Source organism: Mytilus californianus, unplaced genomic scaffold (genome assembly GCF_021869535.1).
Source record: "Mytilus californianus isolate M0D057914Y unplaced genomic scaffold, xbMytCali1.0.p SCAF_5, whole genome shotgun sequence".
Classification (NCBI taxonomy): domain Eukaryota; kingdom Metazoa; phylum Mollusca; class Bivalvia; order Mytilida; family Mytilidae; genus Mytilus; species Mytilus californianus.
In genome coordinates this window covers 32677048-32703316 of record NW_026262701.1, presented here as the reverse complement: position 1 = coordinate 32703316, position 26269 = coordinate 32677048, and the positions used below count along the sequence as shown (strand labels likewise).

The following is a 26269-nucleotide window of genomic DNA, read 5'->3' as shown; positions in this document are numbered from 1 at the left end:
GACAATGACTTTCAGTACTAATCATATGTTTTGTTTTCAAAACATACCCATTTTAAAGTTTTTTAACTTTCTGTTTGCTGTTATTTAATTAAGCATATAAATATTTTTTTGTTCTTGATAAACTATCATTAGGCAAGGCATAGAGAAATAACTTTTCAATTTTCAAATAGCGAAGAATAAATTGAGCTGTCATCTTGATTAATGTTAGATACTTATATATTAATTTTTATTTGTCCATTTTCATCTTGACCTAAGTACATTTCTGTATATTTTACGCAAATCTAGTATATTTTTCTTTAACTCGAAAATACTCTTCAATAACAGAATAGACGTACGTGAAGCAGAATTAGTCGTGATCGTTCAAGGAGCAAATCTACATGACAATATATAATAAATAACTCATATCTGAGAGGGTGATAGAGCAGATTGTTACCCCGAGAAAACATTGTCAACTGAGGCGAAGCCAAGGTTGGCAATGTCTTTTCGAGGGGTAACAATCTGCTCCAACACCCTCTCAGATATGTGTTATTTAATTCAAATTAAATTTCAAATTCTAAGTAATTAACTATGTCGTCTTGTACATAACAATCATCCGTATTTATTAAAGCGCACACTTGAGCAAGCGTCTCCGTGAAGGGTAATAGAGTATTTACAATAGAATAGAGTAAATTGTCTCCGTCGTATTAACCAATCGAAATCTGGCATTTTGACATGAAGTATAATAATATGAACTAACATGTTCCTCTACATTTCTGTCAATTCGTCTTCTTTTTATGCATACTTTGTCACACAATAACTATAATACATCATTCGTTAGTTTTTTTTTAATTTCAAATGAAACAATGAAAATGAGATAGAAGTTTACAAAACACATACAGTAAATTTTCAAACAAGTTAACTGGCAAGTGACGCATAACTGCTTGCATTAAAAATGTTAAATTTGTTTAATTTTTCTGCTTTTTGATTATTCAATTATTTTTATCTACTTTTTAGTAAATAAAATTTCTCTTCTGTTAAAAATAACAACAACCCCGGTTATTATTCCATGGCAACATAATACGAAGGCTGCAAGCACTAAAACAGTGTACTATGGACGAATAATTACTGGCATATATACAAAAAGTTTTCGATAGAAGTCTATGTCAGAACGATGTTGATAAAATAAATAAACTATTGACACAAGAGTTGTGTCTCGTCTGCATGCAATTTTTGAAAGTATAATGCAAATTTTGCTGTAACAAAAATGGGGAAAAAATTATTAAACATTTTCCTCTAGATACTATCTTTTGATTGTAAGAAGCTTCTGTCCAAGTTTGATAAAAATCCAGGATGGTTTATGAATCTAATAAATGTTTTAAAAACTTTAACTGATGACTGTATGTAATGTTAACTGGAAGAAAAACTAAGCCCATTTATAATTAATATACGGAAAAACAGGAAATATTTTTTTACAAAATTTCCTTCTAGATACTAGCGTTTGATCACAAACAAGCTTCTGTCAAAGTTTGGTACACATCCAGGATAGTTTAAGAAAGTTATTAAAATTTTTAAAACTTTTAACTACAAAGTGAATGTAATGTTAACTGGCAGAAAAAACTAAGTCCATTTATAAGTAAAATACGGATAAACAGGATTTTTTTTTTTACAAAATTTACTTCTGGATACTATCTTATGATCATAAACAAGCTTCTATCCAAGTTTGGTAGAAATGCAGGATAGTTTAAGAAAGGTATTAAAATTTCAAAAACTTTTACAGAGTGAATATTTGTGGACGGAATGTAGGATCGCTGTGTCTCGCTTTTGCGACAAAAGACGCAGGCTCCACAAAAAATCATTGCCTTGTCTTCAGTGGTTCCCATTAAACTCACCTGATCACAAAATTTAACCCGTTAACTATGCAAAAGTTTCGAAGTCAATTATAGGCCATGGCAGTGGCTGAGACAAATAATCTTCATTGAAATGTGACATGCTAATGCTTATACAACTGCATACCAAATATCATTGACTTATCATTAATAGTTACCCTTAAAATTACCTTATCACAAACTTTTAATAAATTGTTGACACACAGACGACGCCGGACACATCACTTCTAAGTCTCGCCTTCTCGACTTCTTCGAAGCGAGACAAAGCAATCATTTTCATGAATAAATCAATGAATCCGCTTATATTTCAACGCTTAACTTGCACTATGCTCAGTCTATTTACAAACGAAAACGATAATCAGCCATCAATATGTACATTTCAAACCATTTGTTTGGTTATGTTGATAATAAACGCAAAAATAACTATCGATCATGAAATATATTACCAAAGAGATAAACCATTCATAACACACCAAGGATTTAAACTTTCACGATCCTCATAATTTCTTAATATATAATCTACTTTCTGAATATTGTCGAAAATTAATAATTTATTATAAACTGTTTGATCTATGATGTTTTTCATCACTTCTTTAGATTAAGAAGTGTTTCATAAACACGTTAAACTGGTTGGTCAATAATTCTACTGTACGGAATATTTAAACACTATTGCTTAACCTCAAACTGTAATAAATTGTTTTCTGAAATGTCAATCATTGAGTTACATCTGTTTGCAGCAATGAAAAAATATATATGTACGAATGTAATATTAAATATATCACTAAATATTGTTTTCTGAAAGTTTTGTAAGACTAAATCTTCAAACACACGCTAACAGTTGTCTTGAAACCTGAAAAGTAAAAAATAAAACAAAATTAGTGCCTTGTACAACACAATGCAAGCAATACTAGCTGATATTGAAAATATAAATATAAATAAAGATGTGGTATAATTGCAAATGAGACAACTCTCCACCAGAGACCTTATAAAAACTGTTTTCAAAAGGTCCTTAATATACTCGAAATATTATTCCTCAAGTGACTGTGTAGCGATTTGTGGCTTTTAATGCTGGTAATTCTTTGTGCTGTCCGCATTTTTTATCTCTCTACACTCGACTTTTATAGTTTGTATGGTTTATAACTGTAAAACTAGTGAAAATGCATTTTAGAGTACATGGATTGTGCACACAAAATTGTTTTAGATTTCTTAAATTTGTATCCAACTTTATAACTTTCTTCCCCATAAAAATACTAGTAACATAAAACATAAAAGAACATGAAAACTCCAAAAACTGGTTCATTTCAGTATTAAGCAGTAGATGGTTTGGTTGTCGACTATTGTCCGAAAACGTCATACCTTATTGGACTGATGATAAAACAAAAAAAAGTGGTGAAATTAGAAAAGACCCGATACTATTTGTCTTTGCAACAGGCGACATATTCACGACTCATAGAGTAAGTAGAAAGGATTTCTAATGTATGGAAGTTCACCACTCTCCCTTCAAAACTGTATCGTATGTCCTTAACGTATATGCGTATTTATATAATATCAAATGATAAAAATACATACTGTTTATGGCAGAGAAAGGTTTTATACAACGTGGTCTTTGCCTATGTTTTTGCACAACGAGCACGCAAAAATCACTGCTGCCACCTAAAATTGAAATATGTCAATGTATAATACAAATATCTTTGAAGGATTCAATATTACGATTTTTTTTATACATGATACAGAAAGTGCGCGAGTGTGGATAAAATTAGAATAAAAATGTACAAAAACATCGACAAGTGTTTCTTATTATTAGGAACTGAGTGCAGATTTTTTTCTCCGTTTTATACACAAGAGTACACACGCTGAAATGTCTCGCCTGCTTTACTGAACATGATTGATTTAAAGTTGAAAGTTTTAACGATAAAGGTGTTAATACAAGTATCAAATTAACTTAACATTGTCAATAATTTATTACAATAAGGTCAAGTTCAGATAAACCCTGCTAGACAGACATGTTCATCGTACAATCAATCCATACACCAAATATAGTTGAGCTATTGCTTAAAGTATCCAATGAAAAGACCAAACTATGCAAATCAAGCATTGACCAATGCACCATGAAAATGAGGACACATGCCCGACAGACATGTACACCTTACAATCATTCAATACTCCAAATATAGTTGTACAGTTGCCTATAGTATCCGAGAAGAGAGCAACATTATGTAAACTTAACATTGACCACTGAACTATGAAAATGAGGTCAAGGACAGATGATATCTGCCAGACAGACATGTACACCTTACAATCATTCAATACACTAAAACATAGTTGACTTATTGCTTATATTATTTGAAAAACAGACCAAAAAACAAAAACTTAAAATTGACCAATGAACCATGAAAATGAGTTCAAGGTCAAATGAAACCTACCTGGCTGACATGTACATCTTACATCATTCCATAAACTACACAAAGTTTACCTACTGCTTACAGTATCTGGGAATCGGACGTTATCGGGAAACTTTAACCTTGATCACTGATCCATGGAATGAGGTCGAGGTCAGGTGAACCCTGTCTGCTGGACATGTAGACCTTGCAAGGATTCCATATACCAAGTATTGTTATCCTTTCACTCATAAGCGAGTATTTTACATGACAAAACAACTTTACTTTTTTTCAAGTATATATAGTCGCTCAACCACGAAAATGAGGTCAATGGCAATGGACACATACCAGACGGAAACTTCGTAACATAAGACATCTGCGTACTTGCTTTCTTAAAACTTACAAAAGAGCAGTACGTTATGAATGCTTAAAAAGAATTTTTCAATAACATAACAACACTAATAGCATTAATATACCTACCTCAACTAACAAAATGAAGACGCCAACACATATAAATGCAATTGAATATTTATCTGCAAACTCCTTCAAAGCATCGTAACAGCCCTGTTCAAATAAAATATTGACATTCATATGAAAAGTAAATGCAACCAGTGCTTGTATAATAGATAATTTACTTCTTATTCTCACAGAAGCAAAAACTGTTGCTTGCAATTTATTTCAAATGTCTTCACACTTGGACCTGTATCAATTGCATAACGTTTGAAAACGAAACCACACAACACCACAAGAAGAGTCTTCCAATATAATTCGGTTGATAATCTTGATTTCAATGCGACATTTATTTTTAATCAAACATATTGATTCGAACACAAAAAAGTGGTCATTGTCTTGCAAAAACAGAAAAAAAAAACAGATACTGAAAAAGTGAGAATTGACAGTTAATGTAAACAGTACGAAAATATGTTCTTAATGTTGACGAATATGTATGTTAAAGATATAAGAATATGTATTATAATAATTCATTTCATTTTCGTAGTAAAAATAAAATCCCGTCTCTAATTTCGGTAATAGAATTGTTAAATTTACTGTTCTTCCAAATGCAATAAATTGCATTCAACAAAACAAATACTTCACTGTTCACAACGTACCACGTTTCCTTATTTTTTGTATTTATCAAAATTGATTAAAAAAATCACTTTTCTGTGCATACGAATATTTTACAACCTAAATATACGTTCCCATTGATACCCGTAAACGTTATTTGGATCCTTGACGATTGCATATTTTAGTAATCATCTGGCTTTGAATGAAATACTTCAGTAGGTTCGATATTCACAACAATCATTTATAAAATAGTAAGGTGATCTCGACCGAGCTGTAAATTGGTGGTATAAACCAAACTGCACAATTTAATTGTGACTATTTACCATAAATTTCGGTTCGATTAAGTAAGAAACTTATAAACAGAAAGTAATGGATGTCAACTAAGTTAATTCTCTATATAAAACTACACTTATGTACCTGTGAATGTTGTCCAGTTGGGTTTGCACTCTTAGTAAATGAACATGTACTGGTGTATGAAGACGATGTCGCTGATGGACAACATGATTTGGGAAGCTCGTCAGTTCCACTTCCTGTATACCATGCAGAGTTCGTGTAATCATTACCAGCTCCTGTACCAGTGACAGCATCAATACCACAACACTTAAACTGTAATATAACATAAAACCATCCACTATCTCAATCCCTATGTTAAAAAATGTCAATTGAGTTGAAAAATAGAAAAAATCTATTTCTTTCACCTTTCAAAATTCAAGGTAAGTGACGTCTAAATGAACCACCTAAACAACAAGGTTTGCCTTTTTATCAACTTTGAAATACTGAAATTAGATATACCTAGACAATGTATATTGCTGCATTTCATCAATTTCGAAATAATGAGTTTGACGTCAGTATAAACGAACATTTAACACCCTCTGGGTAAAATAAGTTTGCTGTATTCTTACAAAAATCAAAATATGTCAAATAATTGAGAATAAACGAAATTTCATACATGTATATTCATTTCACAAAATAATTGAAACCATTTTGTTCCCAATTTTCTATTTAAAGAACAAGATGTACTAATATCAAAATTCCAAGTTCGCTGTGTTTCATCTTCTTTGATTATTTTGATTCATTTCCTTGTTTTGTTTTTCGAAAAAATGACTACATTCAAACTTTTTGTGGAAAAATTTGCAGGTATACCTGCATGTTTTATGATGTTGAAAAACTAACAGATTAACAAATAACAGAATTTTGCTAACACATATGGATAACATGTGCTTACGTTCATATTCAGGTAATTCCATCCAGTTGAGACTTCGTGAGTAGTAAGATCATCGTTCGTAAATTTCAGAAGTCCTGTTTTCATTTCAGCTTTCAACTTCGATTCTACCTGTAAAAAGACGGTAATATTATAACCACAAGACATTTAGTTAGAATTCTAAGAAATTGACATTTCTAAAGAATCGGGTTTAAGCACGTAACAAAAGCAGTCATACTAAAATGTCTTACCTAGCAAACTATTTTTCGACACAAATAAAGCATAATGGATTGAAAATCACATGTCAGGTGTCGTGTGCATATAAACTTGAAGGACGATTGTAAGAACTTTGCGCTTTTTTTGTGCGTCAAATATGACGTAAATTTTGGATTTGACGTTTTGACCACTTTATGAAATCGAAAACACGTTTGCGCTTTTTATCCGTACACTTTAAACTGTAAAATGTAACATTTGGTTGTACTGATTGCAAACTGACATATATAATTTTTAGTGAGTTGAAACGACTGATACGGCGATGTAAATATGACAAACGGCGATGTAAATATGATTGTCATGAGACAACTATCCAACAAGACCAACATGACGTACTAGATGTTATCAACTATATGTCACCGTAAGGCCTTCAACAATGAGAAAAACCCATACCGAGTCTATTAAACCCAAAGTTAGTTATTTTACAACACATTATCAACCACTGATTGATAAATGGATTGTAAATGTCGAGAAACAAGTAAAGGGAACACTGTATATGATGGATTTTTTAAAACCAAATTGATGAGACACTGAAAAGTGAGGATTTATCTTGGAGGTGCGAGACAAGAAATGAAAACTCGAGAAAAAATTGACAATGGAACGAATACCGTTTTAGGACAAATTGATCACAACCAAGCACCTGTCGCTCAGCCCGTATAAGAAGGGAAATAATAAAATAAAAGGCAAACACTTCTTATACGAAAAGTGGAAATGTAAATTCTACTAAAGCACAAATGTCTATTTGAAAAAGCGCAAACGCTCTGCGCTTTGCGTGACTACTATTGCTTTATTATTGATACTTGTGGATTTTAGTTAACTACTGGATTTAAAATGTGCTGGCTGAATTCTAAGGTAGGGCGCCCGATGTACAGATGTTCCTTTGCTTGTTTCGGTTTTTATTTGTGATGTTTTTGTTGCTGCTCAACTTTTGATACTTTCTGAATTGCACAATATGGGTTCGATCAGAAATAAATATCAAGAAGCGCATATGGTTCAGCAAATTAAATTTTTGTATTAAAACCACTAGATTTATGTCACTCCTGATGGATTGGTTGATTGATTGTTGGTTGCTAAACGTCCAGTTGCAAATATTGCATGCATGGTCAGGACGCAAACAAATTAACAACCAATACAATAGGTAGTACTAGAGTTATTCCGGTATGAAAACCGTGTAAATTTTGACTGCCACTGAAAAATGAGGAATATTGGATAAGGACAGACATTTTGCCTTGCCTAAGGACCAATCAAAAGAGTTGTCGCAAGGGTTCTTAACGTGTAGAGAGCGTGACTCTCTTTACACGAGGCATCGGCTCGTTACCATTCTGACCGAACGTGGCTGCGTACTGGTACATCCTGCACAGCCAATTGTACGACCTACTTTGACAAGGGGTTTACTGCCGGTCGGAAGAAGACCAATAGACCCTATTTCAATTTCCCAGTGACCATTGTTGGTTGCTGGTGGAATGTATGTGCTATATTATTTGCATCATATTACTTGATAATGATAATTGATAAATTTCAGAAGAAAAAATATCTAAATTTTTGGTACATTCTAAATTATTCCGGGCATATCGAAATTTCAATATAGTGTGTCAGACATTCTTACTGGCTTATATTATTATTATTTGTAGTTTTCAGAAAATTTCTGTTGACACCTTTCGAATGTCTTTTTGTTGGAACCAAAATTTGCCTTGATATTCCAGACAGCCAAATAAATCTTGAGACTTCTTTAATTCTCCCGATGCTAAAGTGCTCCAAAGCTGCTTTAAGTTTTTTTTAGTTTGAAAATGGACCAATGATCCTACCATTTTGAATTCATAAATAAATTTCGGCCGAAGCGAAACCATACGCCGATTTAAAAAAAAAATGTTATAAGGAAGGTACACTATGTTATGAATGATTTATCCCCGAAATATGGTACTTACGTCTGCTTTGAATACAATCCACAATACTACAATTACCAGCTTTCCCAGGAACAGAATGACAACTACAATTGAATACTACAACGAAAATAACAGTCATAAAATCTACACATAAAATGTCTCTATAGATTTATAATAGATTTACAGTCTTTATTATACTTTTTAATCTATACAGTCTGGATGATGAACTTGGTGCCTTACTATGGGATGCTAAAAAGACTATATTAATTTAACTGAATACTTTATCCTCATAAACAAAAAATATTACAGAGAACATAAACATATAAGCAATATAAAAAATGTTAATGCATGTGTGAATTAAACGCTTAGAAAACTTCTTTTCGGGAGGAACAAACTTTATAATATTGATTGAAAAATGATCTTTTAGATTTTGTTTTTACGTATTTTGAATTCCAGATGGACGAACAGTTAATTTGATTCGGCAATTTATTTGAGCATCCACAATAATCTAAAATATTTTAACAAATTTTAGCCACTTAGTTTCGTAATCAAAATATGTGTAGTGAACAGTTTCGTAATCAAAATATGTGTAATGAACAGTTTCGTAATCAAAATGTGTGTAGTGAACATATAACAATTTTATACAAAAGTGAAGAAAATAGCTGACATTCAATACTTACTATCGTCAAAAGTAATTTTGCTTCACAGCACGCGCCACATCCACCTAACAACGACAGAACTAAAACAAAAGAGCCCATTACAATAAGTGTAATAGAGAGTCCTTTGGCAAGGTCACCAAAATTCGATACTCCAAAATCGACAGTCTGTAATGCTGGTAATACTTTCTCGTTGATGCCATCATCATTTATGATCACTAAGATTCCTGGGATAAGCAAACCAAGCCCAAGCAACTGTAAAAACGGACATCACTACATTTTAATAAGCAAATGGCAAGATTCAATTTTAAACACATTATTTTCTATGCTTTTGGAAAACGTGAGTGATGTGCACAATTTATATGGATGTATAGGAAATATAGAATGAAATTCAAAACAAGACAACAGAAAAATTGCTGTTCATTTTCCTTTTTTTTTTTTTATACAATCACGTTTTCAGTATGTGAACTAATTTAGGCTCTCCTGTATACATAGTTGTCGGTTTTCTGTTATTTTTATGAGCGGTACATCATTGTAATGTCTTTTCTGTTGTCTTGTTTTGAATTTCATTTAGTTCGAATTTAACCAAGCCATTGTAGTTTATCTATTTATCATGTAACACAAGCATAAATCGACACATATAAAAGTCAGTCTAATACCAAATTGCTTATTTAAATAACCAATTCAATAAAAGTTTATATTTTTTGGTTTTCTTATCTAATTATACTATAATTTAAACCTATACACTACATATACTTACAATGAATATAATATTGATAACAATCAAGGCAACTTTGCTGCACTTTGGGTTACACATGATGAATCAAATATTGGCTGGGAAAAAAGTATAAAATACACATGAATTAAATATGACAGTAAAATATTGATTATAGAATGTGTAAATAAAAACTCTAAAGCTAATACTAAGAAATGAGTCATTCCATATTTTGATACTAATTTATTTCCCATGCCTGAGGGAGATATGAAGATTTGTTCACCCAAGAATATTCATATTTCACGAGTGCTCTGCCCAAGGGAAATATGATTTTTCGAGGGTACGCAAATCTTCATATCTCCCGAGGCAAAGGGAAATGAATGTTTTATTCCACTGCCTATGCTTTGTTTACTATCAATACATTAATTATTATTTGGCATACATTTTTTTTTCTTATCCGTTTGTTTTTATAAGTTAAACTAAACATGACATACACATTGATAAACAGTACGGAACAAAAGTTCATTGTTAGTCTTTTTGTTTTATCGTCTGTAATAAATTTGAACATGATAATGATTTTTGCTATCACTATTTTAAGAAGAATAAGAAGTTCAAAACGTTATGTACATTAACCGCACGTAACGTCGCACGATGTAATCCCGACATTTCAGAGGGGAATATGATCATCAGAAGGGAATATGAAGAGTTGTTCAATGAAACGTGGGATAGTCTCAACCAATCAAATATTGATTAAACTATCAATATGTATTAACAGTGGAATATTGAAATGATTTATCAACCCTAGAAATATGATATTCACCGAGGCCAACGGCCGAGAGTGAATATCAGATCTCTGGGGTTGATAAATCATTGTATTAACTGATATCAAAAGTCAACAATTGTTTTATTATGCGACTTTCTTTTATCCATCTCCAATTTTTAAATATTTGCTCTTGGCGAAAGATATCTAATTTTTGCATGTTTTTTATACTAACATATTATCTGCTTTTGCAGTTGTTTTTTTTTTTAAGTTAAAATACTAGAACACAATAAAATTTACTAAAAAAATTATGAGGTTGATAAACTTCCCAGTATGTTCTTTTTCACCGGGCCCAATTTGGTGGTGTTACATCTTACAAAGCCTATCCGAATTATTTTGCAAAGAATTCCGCTCAAACCGGTGCTAGTGGGTGTCTTAAACTTGCAGCGAAGTGAGAGTTTTTTTTTGTTCCGTGTTGAAGGCAACACTGTGGCTTTGAGATGAAGAACAGCAATACAAGCACTGTTCCTTTGATTTTTTTTCTGTGCATGTACTGGTTTTGTGTCATGGATCGATACCCCATAACATTTGTCTTTCTATTGAATTAATTCGAAGCGTTTTCCTGGACCAAGTTTTTTCAGATATTTTAAGAGCCAAAAGTTTTGAAAACCAACGATGTTTAATTACAGTAGGAGGTTTTTTAAAATATACAACAAAGGAGGAAGTAAATCTGGAATAGCCAAACATGCCTAATGGAGTATCGTTTGATGAAACAATTACAGATTTATTTACTATACAATATGCATGTATATATCCGGTTTCGAAATGACACATGCCTGTTACTGTTCTGTCTAGAATAACAGATATATGCCAAAACATTTCAAGACAACATGGCAGCGTATTGAGTAAATGATGAGACTCAACACAAATACACCTGATCGAACAGAGATATGAAATATTAATTTAACAGTAGGACATATATTGATCTCTTATGGCTAAGGTGAATAAATAGAACAGAATCAGCATCTTTATGTCATTAACATCTAGGGGGATAAATAGAACGCATATATCCATGACAGAAATATGTAGGTCATTTACATTCAAGAATTTATTCAACTTCTTAAAAATACAATCTGAATAATTGTGGCATGTGATTCGAAACCGGACTGAAAATATGTGGACATGAAATAAATGCTTAATTATATAAACAAGAAAAAATAAACAAAATCTAATCATATGATTCGTTCTAAATAAAAGTTTTATTTTCTTTATCTTTAAATGATAAAAGAATTAATTTGTTTATTCGACAAACAATTAAATCATGCTGGTCAAACTCGCATTAATTTCTATTAGAATGACAAAACTCGCATAAACAGCTAATATGATGATAATTTATGAAATATGGAATTTTAAAACATACCTGTGTCAGACCAAACTCGCATAAACGGCTAATAGAATGATAATTTATGAAATGTGAATTCTAAAAACATACCTGTGTCAATATAGACTTAGATCAAATAAAATCAAAGATAAAACAGAACTCACCTTCCTTACTTTGCAAACGCTTTCCGGTATTTTCGAAATCGATTCCTGTAAATACGTATTGCAAAATGTAATAACTTGTGTGAACTTATGTAAATACCATCTATTTATAAAATCCAATAGCAATACCTGACATCAGTTATCAGATACCTTAAACGCTTGAATACCGTGGACAAAGAGTTTATTACCTATAAGTTTAAATATGTATGAGTAAACATCGATCAAACAAATAATATTTTGATCATTGACACTAACGGCCATTTCATAAGAAAAAGCAGACACAAACAGAAGCATGATTGATTGTTGAATGTTGTTTGATTATCGCAGTGGCAACTATTTCATGCATGTTCAGGACGAGAACAAATTAACAATAATACAATAGGTAAAGAGATCGTCCATGATGAGAGTCGGAGAAATTTGGACTGCCACTCTAAAATGAGGGCATATTGGATAGGGACAGATATTTTGCCTTGCAACAGGCCACATACGACCCCACAAAAATTGTTGCAATGGTTCTTAACGTTAAGTCTACACGAGACATCGCATTGAACGTCGCCATTCTGACCGGACGTGACTGCGTACTTGTACATCCAACACAGCTAAACGGACGCCCCACATTGGCAAGGGTTTCATTGTCGGTCGGAAGAAGACCTAAGTGGCCATATTTCTATTCCCCAGTCACCTTTTGGACAACAGAATCACGACACTAGGCTAAACATTAATTATGACAAAATAAAGGAGAATTAAAAATTTGGATAATGATTGATTTGTGAGTAAGATGTATTGTTAGCCTTTTGGACTATCACAGTATCAATAAAGTACACGTATCACAAACCAATGTATCTTGAAACTGTACACATGTAAGTGAGATTTTCCTGCAGGATATGAAGTTATACGCCTACTCATTTTTTTTTTTATTTTTTTTTTTTTTGGTTTCCCATGCCGAAGCGTGGATTTAAGATAGTTTTTCTTTTTATTATTACGAGAAAGCATACTCACAATTTTTTTGTGATTAGATTGTTCGTATATTTATGCTTAAATTTCTCGTTATCAAAATGTTTAAATTAACGTTATCTTAATACTGATGTTTCTGCTGATCTTTTCTATGAATTACACATTCTATTTTGCCAGACATTTTGATAATTAATTTGACTTTTTTTTGCAGCTCCAAGTGGTTATTTTCATAAGTCCATATATACATTGATTTAGTGTCCAGTTGTATTCACGATTTTTTACTTCATGTGTTGAAATGGATAAGAAGTATAGAGCGTAGTTCAAGTCCTGTTTATCATTTATTAAGGTCACGGACACTTTCTTGATTCTAAAAGCGCATTTATTACATTTTATTAAAGTATAATGTTTATTTTGCTTATCAATGACGCATTAAATTTGATTACAATAGATTGAATGGAATAGCACATGACCATGATGACTTCCTCGTCAAGATAATGATTTTCTTTTCTGAAAATCCAATATATATTTAAAGGTTTGGGTTTAAAGCACTCTTTCAATTGATATATTTTTGCACAAAACACAAATCTGTAACTCATGAATGTTTAATCATAAGGAAAAACTCAGTCTAGTACAATTTTTATCAAATTTTCCTAGTGAAGTATTTATACAAATATGCCATCCGTTAAGAAACATTGAGTCTATCTGTTATGCCAGTAGTCAGTACTTCAGTGTTGACATGAGTTATCATTGATATGGCCATAATAATGTTTAGAAAACTTTGAATATTTTGAAATAAGGATTTTCTACCCCAGGAATAGATTACCTAACTGTATTAGGAATTTTGTGTCCAAAATGCTCTTCAACTTCATTTGGTCTTTTTTTTTTTTTTTTTACGTTTTGATTCGAGCGTCACTGATGAGTCTTTTGAAGACGAAACGCGCGTCTAGCGTTCAAAATTTTAGTCCTGGTATCTATGGTGAGTTTATTAACTCCACGCGATCTATTAATAACTATAAACTATGCGTTAGTTTAATATCTGGGTTAAGAGACAACTCGTGTATTTACTGAAATCAAGCTGAGAACCCTATACTAGATCCTGCCACATATGTGATACCAGTAACTTATGAAAGTATGCCTTCTTCCAACAGGAACAGATATTATAACTTTGTTATAACAAAGTTTCCAGAGCAACTTCTGTTAGGCGAAAAAAATAACGGTTGACACGAGTCTAAAGACGCACCCCAAATTTTAAAGTGTATAGATATTGGCTCTTTATTTTTTTATCTCAGTCACTGATGATTAAGTTTGATCACGAGTCACGTATTCGCATTTAAAGGTAGGTTTTAATAAACACAAATATTTTACTTTTTTACATATATGTATCATGCATTTGTTCGTGACACTAATTTTGTACACACGTAATAAATATATGTTCACACTACGCCCGTAACCAAGGAAGTTGTAAATATTTACCTTACCTTCGTGAGAAATAATTCTAATTATAGATTGTATTACAGTATTGTGTTGTTCAAAATATGTATTTGAAAAAAAAACCTATATGTAGAATCCATTTTTATTGTAAATGGCTAGTGAACTTTAGAAATTAATCTTTTGACCTAGAATTATTTTTGAAATATTTTGTATTTTTTTTTTTTTTGTATCTTTTGAAAATCTTTAGCGAAAATCAATTTTGACAGATTAATGTAATTTAATTTACTGGTTATATTTAGCATATAATGCTTCACGTTAAGTATATCTAAATCAGAAAAGTCGTGAATAAAAATAATATAGTTTTGCCTGTTTTATGTAACCTTGTTTGAATGAGATCATAGACTAAGTATTAAAACAACTAAAAGAATGTATATGTCTAAGACCATGTCTTTTAGCTTAGTTTTCTGTTTATTTGTTTTAAGTAACGACAATTTGTTTTCAACATACCAGCCAGCAGGATGAAAAACCCTTCACTGAAACTAAAAAAGCAACGCAGATTTCAGGTCAAATCTTTAACATCAAAATCATTTCTGTTAAATAATTTTATCTACCGAACAGCATCAGTTTTGAATTTGAACCATGGCAATATGACGCGTGCCATATGTGGAGCAGGATTTGCTTATCTATCCGAATGCCTGAGACGGGTGTATGTTGCTCAGTCTTTAAGTTTTCCATGTAATGTTTTGTAAACTGATGTCTTTTCGTTTTTGGTCATGGCTTAGTTTCTTTCCGATTTATTTTTTTTGAAATCCCCTTGTTATCTTCCACTTCTATCTGAAAATGAAAATGCGGCACAGAAATGTTTTGCTCAGTAACGAATATAAAAATCGAAGTCTAAATACCGATCGTCCAAGACGTAAATGGTAAAATTTAAGCGGACAACACTGCGCATATTCAAAATAAATCATCTCATACCATCAAATACATACGACAAAGCGAATGAAGAAAAAAAAACACAACTGATTTATGTATTTAAACTAAACATTTTGATGGTAAACTAAACATTGAAAAGGAAAGAATGAACCCAACTGTAGCTGCAATTAGAAATATGACTACTTTATTCGTCTGATTATTGCCAAAGAGCATATTTTTGTTTGTTCATGAAACAGAAAGCATCCAACTTTGTGAATTTGAAATCTCGAAATGCTAAAACAAATATTTTTAAATTTCCAATTTATAGAATTGGTCTGAGATTACTATAACTATAACTAGTAATCTCAGAATTGCTTGAGATGTTAGATCCGAGGGATAATGAAATGCTTCCTGTACAATAAACAAGGCGGTCAATAACTCTTTGAGTGGATCTGGAGGTTTCCTGTTTTACGGCAGCTAAACGCCGACATTTTTCGGTTGTAGTTAAAATCGTCCTTTTCTTGAAGTCGTGCGCAGTTTAAGATCGTATAAATATAAATATATTGTCAACTATTTTATTCCCGTATAAGCCTTAAAAATTTGCTACTGGACGTTAAGTAATCAACAATCAATAACCGTGGGGAAATGACTTTTGTTCGATAGCAAATAATGTATCAAGCAATTTGACATATATATCATTTTCAAGAGTTATTTTTTTTCTCGTAAATGGGAGATGATCTAATTTGAATCACGTTCGATCGTCCATTTCAAATTCATTAAAATTCTTAATAGAGTATCACATTAAAACAATTTATCGTTGAGCTAAGTCATAAATACCTCGTTTACAGATAAAATGCAGTACGCAGACTTTTTCACAAATGACATAGAATATAAGGAATAGAAAACAAAATAAAGTGACACGTTTAGAGTGGCTTTTAGTGTATCCAAGAGAGAAAAAAAACACCAACTGTTATAAAAGTTGATAATACTCGCATATTGAAGGTTTATCACTTGGTATTGCAACTCTATACTATGTAATTTTCTGAAATATGGCCTACTCATAATAGAATTTCGACAAGACTTTCTTTTGGACCCCCTTTATGTATGTATTTGCATCTACAGACGGTGTTTAATGGGAAGTCTTTCCAGAATCTTTAATAAATCACAATTGCAAGCTGCAACATTTTTTCTTTATATTGATTAAAAATATTGATATTTCATAAAATAACTCTAAGCAATATTTTGCGTCGGTTTAATTATATATATAATTGACTTTTTTTTATATTCTTTAAAATTCTATTACCAAACAAAATAAATAGAATGAAGCGTTTTCAAAATTCTACCAGTATAAACACAACTAACAGATCTATTTATTCTTACAAAAATTTCCATTAAGTTACCGTAGAACAAGGATAACGTCATAAAAGATCGTTACTTTTCCTTTCTGCAATGTGTTTAGATACATTTAATTTCTATATCATAAAGTTCCTTCACATGTTTCAGTCACTTTTCAAACTTCAAATTGTTAGATAACATAACATATATATGGTTTTATTTTTCTCTGAATAAATGCTCTATTTTTTAGATTTGATTACGTCTTGTTTGCTTAACGTCAAGTGGCAAATATATACATACATGACAAGGTCGAGAACAAATTAAACATACATAAGTTGGTAAAATGTTTGATCTTTAGGAATTTATGGACAAAGAAATGCTACCGAAAGGAGACATGTGTTTGACAGGCTCTGAAATTGTAAATAAAGAGATATTCTTAAAAAATCTGAAAGTAATACCTGACTGTAGACAGTATTCAGTTTCTATAATTCCTCAAATGTAAAGCTGGGGACCTGCAGATGGCATCATAAATCATCCATTTGTTCTCTCTTACTTGACCAACTTACTCTTTATCCACTGTCGAACATGAAATGACCAACTGAATATAATCTGAGTAGTTCTCAAGTTAACACATGTGAATTTAAACCGCACCGGCTTGAATAAAACTTTAAAAGTTGTATATTTATAAATTTAATGTTTATTAAATGTAAAATAATTTAACGATGAAATAAAGTATAAAGGCTTCAATGTTGTTTTTCAAATCTTAAAGTAAATAATACCATTGCTTTAACTGATGAAGGGTGTTCTAATTATACTGCAGACATTAGTGCCGAGGAAATTACTTGCAACATGTCTAACAGTGACAGGAACAATTGTCAAATTATTGTTTTGGATACTCTAGTTTCACATGGGATACTCTATTATACTAAAAGTTATGACAAAAGAGACGATTTCGTCTTCTATTGTTTATTTTCCTCTTTTGACGATTGTGGTCCTTTTGCTCTTTCTGACGGTATTTTTATTTCCCCAACTCGTTCGCTATGCCCGTGTCTGTAGAGACGTTTCATGTTTCAATGAATATAACATAAAAATTTTGCCAGGTCAGATATTTCGTGACCACAAATAAATGAAGACATTTTACTAAATAAATGCAAAAAATGGCATTGGATACATTGCTTAAACATTACCATAACGATAAGTGAATATCACTAGCCTGTAACAATGTACCATTTAGAAAAGGGAAATACTTTTTACGGGTAAGACCTTTTGCTTGATTAAAAACAATCTCCTATATAGGACTTCATTTGCATTTATCGACTTAAAAATAATAATAATTTCATTTAAAGATGATTTAATTTTTATGGATTAAACTTACTGTCTAGAAATAGAATATACATGCACAATGATAAGAGAACTCATTACGAACAGAACGGAATATGGTAATTAATATCTTATTGACTACTTATTTCAATATAAGATCTAAGATGGAAATAAGAAGCCGATGAACAAATGCATAGGAACTTAATATCTGTACGAATTCTCAAGAAAATTGCCTTGTTAATTCAATGGTTATCGTTTACATGCAGATATTTTCTGTTTAATATGCTTTTAAAATATTAATATGAGTACTAGTATCTCCAAAAAGATTTACTATGATGTAGAATACCCATTTGAACAATCTTTTGTTCTAACTCTCCATTGTGACAGCTAACATGATTCTCTCTATAACATCAATTAGTCAGGCTGGTACAGGATTGGGGAAATGTTCGCCAACACTCTTACCTGTTAGCCAAGTCGCCAATATTTTGAATAGGACCCCTGTTCTCCAACTTCGGCAACAACAAAACAAGTACATCTCCTCTCCAACATTCTAAATAGGATCCCAGATTTCATTTTTTCTTCGAAAGTCCGCTTTATGCACAAATTAGAACTCACCTTTAAGACAAACTACTTTTTGTCCCGTCTTTAGATCTTGGTACTTTACTAAATGGAAACGAAAATTTAACTCTTAGTCAAAATACATCTTAATTAAAGAAGTCTTGCATTTTATTCGGCAAAGTGAACGGTTTGACCTTTAGAAAGATATTTTTCTTTTTTTTTAACTGATATAGTTTAGTATGTCGATGAATAAGCTTTTTGGCGTGGGACTGTTGTTTATTTTTTGGGGGGAAATTGTGAACTTTCTTTTTTTCTATAACTTTTGTACAAATCAATAATTATCTAATGTTGTTGTTGCATGTCTTTATATTTATATATAATAACTTATTATATTTAGGAGAGGACTATCTCAGTTGTAATAACTTGTGTCTGATCCTTTTTGTTATATGTAATAACAATTAAATTAAATATGTTTAAATAAAATAGGATCCATGTTGGCCATTTGATCAACCGAATCTAACATTTCACTTTATATTTTTTTATTCTAAATAAGTTAAGTTTAACTTATTTATAACGGTATACATCTTCAACAATGCTGTGTTGACCCAGAGCTGCATCCAATTGCACTTATTCTGCATCTGATTTTTTATATCTATAACAATATCTGTCACATTATATTAATTTAAAAAATATTATATACTGTATCATGTTTGTTGCTTATATTGCGTATGTATCTAATTATAATTGTTGCTTGTAAATGCCTCCCTCCCAAATCGTAATGCCAAGCAAAAAGAACGTGAAGCCTGCATGGAAATACGCACGACACACTTCCTTTATCTATATTGATAAAGATCATTTGCTTGTCCATCTATAAAATACATAAATAAATCAGTGATTCTAACCCATACACGATAGAATGGTTGAGTATCTTTATCGCCTTGTGATCACCTGCAGTCATGCACTCATATCACCGACTAGCGAATTTTTTGCATTCTCAACATCGTTACGATGAAAGTTCAAGATATGGAAAGGACCTGAATACTGATTAGACATCGCACTCTTAAAGGTACTCCATTACCATATGATTGTTTAAAGGTGATTTTATATTTTTTCTACCGTTTCTTAGTTGTGTTGTTGCAGAAATTTCACATCTGCTGATTTGCAAGAAAAATATTCGGGTTGCACCAATTTTAAAAGATGGAGTTATTCAGCCAGATAATCAGTCGATGAATCAAAAGCCGCATCAAAATAAAAATAAGGAGATGTGGTTAGAACTATCCACCAAAGTTCACATGAAGTGGATGTAAGCAATTATAGGCAACCGTACGGCCTTCAAGATGAGAAAAACCCATACCGTATAGTTGGCTATAAAAGGCCCCGACACGAAAAATATAAATTCAATTGAGAAAACAAAAGGTCTAATTCATAACAAAATAATTTACGAAAAAAAAATACCCCGGTATGACATACATGAACCAACGTCAACCACTGAACTACAGGCTCCTGACTTGTGACAAGCACATAAAGAATGTGGCGGGGTTAAACATTTTTGCTGGCGCCAAACCCTCCGCCTAACCTGGGACAGTGTTGCAATAGTACACCACACGAACAAACTATAAAATCAGTTGAAAAGTGCTAAACTCATCAGGTCGATACAAAGCAGAAAAACAAGTAACAAAAACACAGACCGAACGTGGCAGGGAATTTGTACATCACACACAACAAAAAAGACACAAGAGAGTACTCGCAGTTACTGACAAATAGTTCAAAGCCAATAACAACTAATAACAAAATCGTGTATTTAAGACTTAAATGTCAATCAGTACACATCCGACATCCAATGGATTTAGTGTAAAGACGTCAGTTAACACTCAACCCCATCAACTAAGATAAACTTCAGTCATATTGCATAAATGTCAAAAGGGAAGCAATCGATGTTTTGATGGCAGAGATTATACAATAGAAAATTCATTGAGAGATAAAGTGTAAATATTAAAATACTGTTTGTTATCAACAAGTAGCCATTTTATATTTTTCATAAGCTTCTCTTATTTCTGAAACAAGAATAATGGATTTCAAAAGATTAGTAAATCTTCCTTGATAAAACTTAAACATGTTAAAAGTGTGACGAATACAGCGAAACGCCAAAGTTTCTTGGAAGTGCTCAGTGGTTACATTGAAGGAATAGGGAGAACAATATTTTGTAAAACATTTTTAATATAAATCATTTTGTGTTATACGCTATACGCTATCCAGTTTTCAATATTCCATGAAAACATGTGTCTATTTTTTTGAATATCAAGAACAATATAAAGGATCTTCCATTCGTGTATAAAAGCAATTTTCTCTTCCAACAGTTTAACCAACGCTATCTCCACTGTTGAACATGACTCGAAATGAACAACGTAGTTTGAAATAATTCATAACTGTAACAGTTTTTTTTTTGTTTTTGTTTTTTTTTTAGAAATAAGCCATATAATTGTTTGCACAAAACCATATATTACTCATAACAACATGAAGAAATGAACGGTTATTCATATTTATTAACTCTAATGTACATAAAAATTGTGTCGTAAAGAAAAGAAACCGCACACGAACAGACATGACAAGTAAATAACCAATAAAACTTGAACTCAAAAGCCAAGAATCGTGAAAGTTTCCACCCGGATATATTCTATTTGAAAATCTTAAAAAAACATTTTCAAATCAACAAATGCTATCTAAATCACTCTAACACTTGTAGTTTTATTGTATACAATAAATGAATTACACAAAAATAATATTATACGAAATCATGTCACTTCAAATAGAAATTGTTATTTTATGATTCTTTATGATCATTATATCATTCCACTGATTGAGATTAAAAAGTAGGAGGGTTCAGATCTCTTTTTTTTGCACCAATATGATGATTGTTGTTTGCTTAAAGTCCAGTGGCAAATAGTTCATCCATATTCAGGACAAGAACAGGTTAACAAAAAATACAATAGGTTGGTCCTGTAATGGCGGTTGACGGAAATGAAGGACGAGAAATTCGAACTGCCACTAAAAAAAAACTAAAAAACAAGGGTATATTTGATAGGGATTGAAATTTCGCCTTGCAACAGACCACTCACGGACCCCTAAAACAGTTGTTGCAAGGATTCCTAACGCGTAGAAGCGTGGCATTCTGGCATTCTTCTCTACACGAGGTTTCGGATTAAACGTCTCCATTTTGACCGAACGTGGCTGCTTATTAAACATCCCGCACAGCCAAGCGTGACATTCTTCTCTACACAAGGCTTCAGATTTAACGACTCCATTCTGACCGGACATGGCTGCGTATTTATACATCTCGCACAGCCAAGCGGACACTTTGGCAAGGGTTAATTACTTCCGGTCAAAAGGAGACCACGATTTACCATACTTCTATTCCCCAGTCAATCTCGAGTTTTTTTTTACACCAAGATAAATGTAATTGGGTATCATGCGTTTATCGTGCTTTACAATAAAATAAGATTAAATTGATAAAAGAACCCCTACTAACATTATTGAAATACATCCTTTTGCATTAACCATAATATCTTGGTTTAAATTAAATACAGCAATAAAAGTAAATATGACATAATGTATACTATATAGAACTTCAAATAGACGTTTATGTATTGTATCTTTTATTATTCCACTGATCGAGTTTATAAGGGAGGAGTGTTGAAATCTAAAAAAAATAAGTAAAAACCCCGCCACATATTCATGTACTTGACAGGAACCTCGTCTATCGTTATGCTTTCGTATTAAAAGGGTTTTTTTTCGATTGGGGAACATGGCGTTGATGGCAGATATATAATAGTATTTGTTACATTCATACACACATTTTTTTAACCAGGGCGATTTTTAAAAAGCTTGTTTTTATTTAATGTATAGACACCGGAATATTGTCGAAGACTGTATGTTGACATCTAGATTTTTGGTTTTTGTGTTGATTGGTTGTTTATTGACATATACACAACATTTTATATATTGGGTGGAAATAAAAGAAAGTATTGCGTTGATAAATGACAGGTAGAATTATGTTAAAAAAGGGGTGGTAAGAAAAGCGACATCCCGAGACCAATACTCGAACAAAAAAGGGACACAAATAGACGTATACGAACAACACACACAAAAACTAAAACTTCGGAAAATAAGAACTCCCGTCAAACCAGGAACTGATATCAAATGGTAAGCATATCCTGCCTCACACGCAAAACCAGTCATGCATGTATTGCCAGTGAAAAGTCGGTAAAGAGCCAAACCGGTATAAAAGGCGAGTCGCTAATATCTTGTTTCGTCAGGTTACTGTTTCATTGACGTTTAACAAACATATACTTTTATTTATATTGATAAAAAAAATTTTGCCCGACCAGCTAGGAAATAAGTAAATACACGACAAGTACATTATTGCAGTGATGTTAGCTCGTCTAAGAAAGGGTTGTCTGTAGCACACACATGACACATCCGTCATACCGGTTTATAATACAAATTGTAGGTACAAAACACTTGGTGCGTTCGATTTGCTCTTTTTGATTTACCTTAATCAGGACGCTGAATCCCCCAAACATTGAAAGCTCAAGATATCTAAATACCTGAATCAGTGTGGAACTATATTACCAAATTATAAAATACACTAAATAACTAACCATGTATAATGGGTAAATTTGAAATGCAAAATAGATAAAATGCATAAAATTATGTTGAATGAGGTTTATGACAATGTTTTATTGCAAAAAATGATTGTATTATACAATGTTTCAAAAGTCCATCGAGACCTTTTTATTTTTTTCTTAGAAAAGCATATTATTAATGAAGATGACCACAACATATTAACAGTTCGTTAGAGGAAAAACATACTGGTAACTACTATCATAGTTCTGCACATTTTTTTATCATAAAAGACTGCGTCATAACTGATACCACACATGATTGTATAGTTGTCCTTGACTCCATATCAAACACTTTTTTCAGTTAAGAACCAGAGTCAAATCTTTTGCTTCCTAATCATCTTCTTTATCGTTTTTGCAAAACAGGTAAAAAGCACATACAATTCCAGAGATCTGAAACGGAAATCTGAACTGTTAAACTTTTTTTTATAGATGTTAACTAACGGAAATTAATGTAAGAAAAGTAAAATAGCAAATTATGCAAAATAATTGATATTATTTATTGGTCTTTAATAAGATTATGAAATTATTTTTTTATCATTTATTATTACACTGTCACACTAAATGATACTTGATACATTTGTTTGTATGAAATATTCTATTTGTTACAAAAATATATTCATAATAAAAAAAGGCATAAAATTGGTATGGCGCAAGTTCATATAATTGACATTTTCGTCACTTCAGTATATGATCGAGACTAAAATCTTGAAGCTTATTGACTACAGTTAATAGGGATTTATGGTCTAGAGGAGAGTGATTCTAGACCCTCGAACTTTTGCGTATTTTAAGTCTCGAACAAACCTGATGAAAATTCCCGGAAACTGTTGTTGTGTTAACTTGCACTATAGCCGAGCGTTAAACGTTTTCATTCTAAATCATCACTACAAATGGAAAGTTAAAATATGGAAAGGACTTGTTTACAGACTAGAAATCGCACTCTTAATGATATACTAGTACTTCATTAACATTTGATTGTTTAAAGGTGATTTAATATATATTGTTTCTCTTTTTTTTTTTGCAGAAATTTCACATCTGTTGATTTGCGAGAAAGACATTCGGGTTGCACCAACTGGGAAGAATGGATTTATTCAGGCCGATTATCAGCGAATGAGGCAAATATCATCCACGACTTCAGTTTAATACCTTACATGTCAAAAGGGAAGTAATCAATGTTTGTTGTCCATGATATGAGTGATGAATTGTAATTATATTAGAATATTATTTTTTATCAATAGGTATAGGCATTTATTATTTTCATATTAATCGATTTACGACCGATATTATCGCAATGTTGTACAATCATAGCAAACGTCGGAAGATGCAAAGGACAGGGGGTCCTAAACTAGAGGAATACTGACAACAAAAATCAAACGCAAAACGAGGAAAAGACAAACAAGTAACATGTAGTTAAATTGTAGAAGTGATATATAATAGTTTGAACTACATTTATAAAAAATTTTAAAAATTAAAATATTTGTTCAAAGATGATTCTATGAAAACAGATTTTTTTACGTTTTATATCATGAAAATTATAAAGTGTCTTCCATTCACAGAACAAAAGTATGCATAAATTAATACATTATCTGACTACAGCCGTAGCTTGGTATTCCTTTTTTTGGATAATGTCAATATTTACCTCGATAAGGAAAAGAATAGGACCTCCGATATAAAACCACAGCGAGTATCCCTTTATGAAGTCGTATATTGCATCATAACAACCCTAGAACAAACAAACAAAATAACATTATACAGAGATGGTACATATTATTAAATTATTATCAAGGCTCAAATGTGATAGATTATTATGAGAATTTATAAAATTATTATCAAGGCTTAAATGTGATAGATTATTATGTGATTTTATAAAATTATTATCAAGGCTTAAATGTGATAGATTATTATGAGATTTTATAAAATTATTATCAAGGCTTAAATGTGAGAGATTATTATGAGAATTTATAAAATTATTATCAAGGCTTAAATGTGATAGATTATTATGAGATTTTATAAAATTATTATCAAGGCTAAAATGTGATAGATTATTATGAGATTTTATAAAATTATTATCAAGGCTTAAATGTGATAGATTATTATGAGATTTTATAAAATTATTATCGAGGCTAAAATGTGATAGATTATTATGTGATTTTATAAAATTATTATCAAGGCTTAATTGTGACAGATTATTATGAGATTTTATAAAATTATTATCAAGGCTTAAATGTGATAGATTATTATGAGATTTTATAAAATTATTATCAAGGCTTAAATGTGATAGATTATTATGAGAATTTATAAAATTATTATCAAGGCTTAAATGTGATAGATTATTATGAGATTTTATAAAATTATTATCAAGGCTTAAATGTGATAGATTATTATGAGATTTTATAAAATTATTATCAAGGCTTAAATGTGATAGATTTTTATGAGAATTTATAAAATTATTATCAAGGCTAAAATGTGATAGATTATTATGTGATTTTATAAAATTATTATCAAGGCTTAAATATGATAGATTATTATGAGATTTTATAAAATTATTATCAAGGCTTAAATGTGATAGATTATTATGAGATTTTATAAAATTATTATCAAGGCTAAAATGTGATAGATTATTATGAGATTTTATAAAATTATTATCAAGGCTAAAATGTGATAGATTATTATGAGATTTTATAAAATTATTATCAAGGCTAAAATGTGATAGATTATTATGAGACTTTATAAAATTAAATC

General features: G+C 31.3%; 2 protein-coding genes across 6 annotated transcripts in view; both read right to left on the bottom strand.

Annotated features, from left to right (window-relative positions):
• Window positions 1–26269, bottom strand: part of LOC127700649 (tetraspanin-9-like) — a 67866-nt gene that overhangs the window by 22580 nt on the left and 19017 nt on the right. The window contains exons 7-8 of one of the 3 annotated variants that reach the window (XM_052204208.1): window positions 25167–25250; window positions 23566–23920 (exon numbers count right to left, since the gene is read on the bottom strand). The exons of the other annotated variants lie outside the window; for them this stretch is intronic. Coding sequence (XP_052060168.1) covers window positions 23861–23920; window positions 25167–25250 — 144 coding nt within the window. The 3' untranslated portion in view covers window positions 23566–23860. Of the gene's footprint in view, window positions 1–23565; window positions 23921–25166; window positions 25251–26269 lie in introns of those variants that run through there. 3 annotated transcript variants of the gene reach the window in all.
• On the bottom strand, window positions 810–17621 carry LOC127700651 (CD63 antigen-like). Of its 3 annotated transcripts, none has more exons than XM_052204213.1 (10): window positions 17429–17621; window positions 12342–12386; window positions 10082–10155; window positions 9346–9576; window positions 8708–8782; window positions 6534–6641; window positions 5726–5914; window positions 4724–4807; window positions 3435–3518; window positions 810–2715 (listed from the first exon to the last, which is right to left on the bottom strand). In XM_052204213.1, exons 3-9 carry the CDS (start codon window positions 10136–10138, stop codon window positions 3456–3458), a joined length of 807 nt encoding a protein of 268 aa, XP_052060173.1. In that variant the 5' UTR covers window positions 10139–10155; window positions 12342–12386; window positions 17429–17621; the 3' UTR covers window positions 810–2715; window positions 3435–3455. The 3 variants fall into 3 exon arrangements, with proteins under 3 accessions (XP_052060173.1, XP_052060174.1, XP_052060175.1); XM_052204214.1 differs by lacking the exon at window positions 17429–17621 and adding an exon at window positions 13492–13591; XM_052204215.1 differs by lacking the exons at window positions 12342–12386; window positions 17429–17621 and adding an exon at window positions 12217–12236.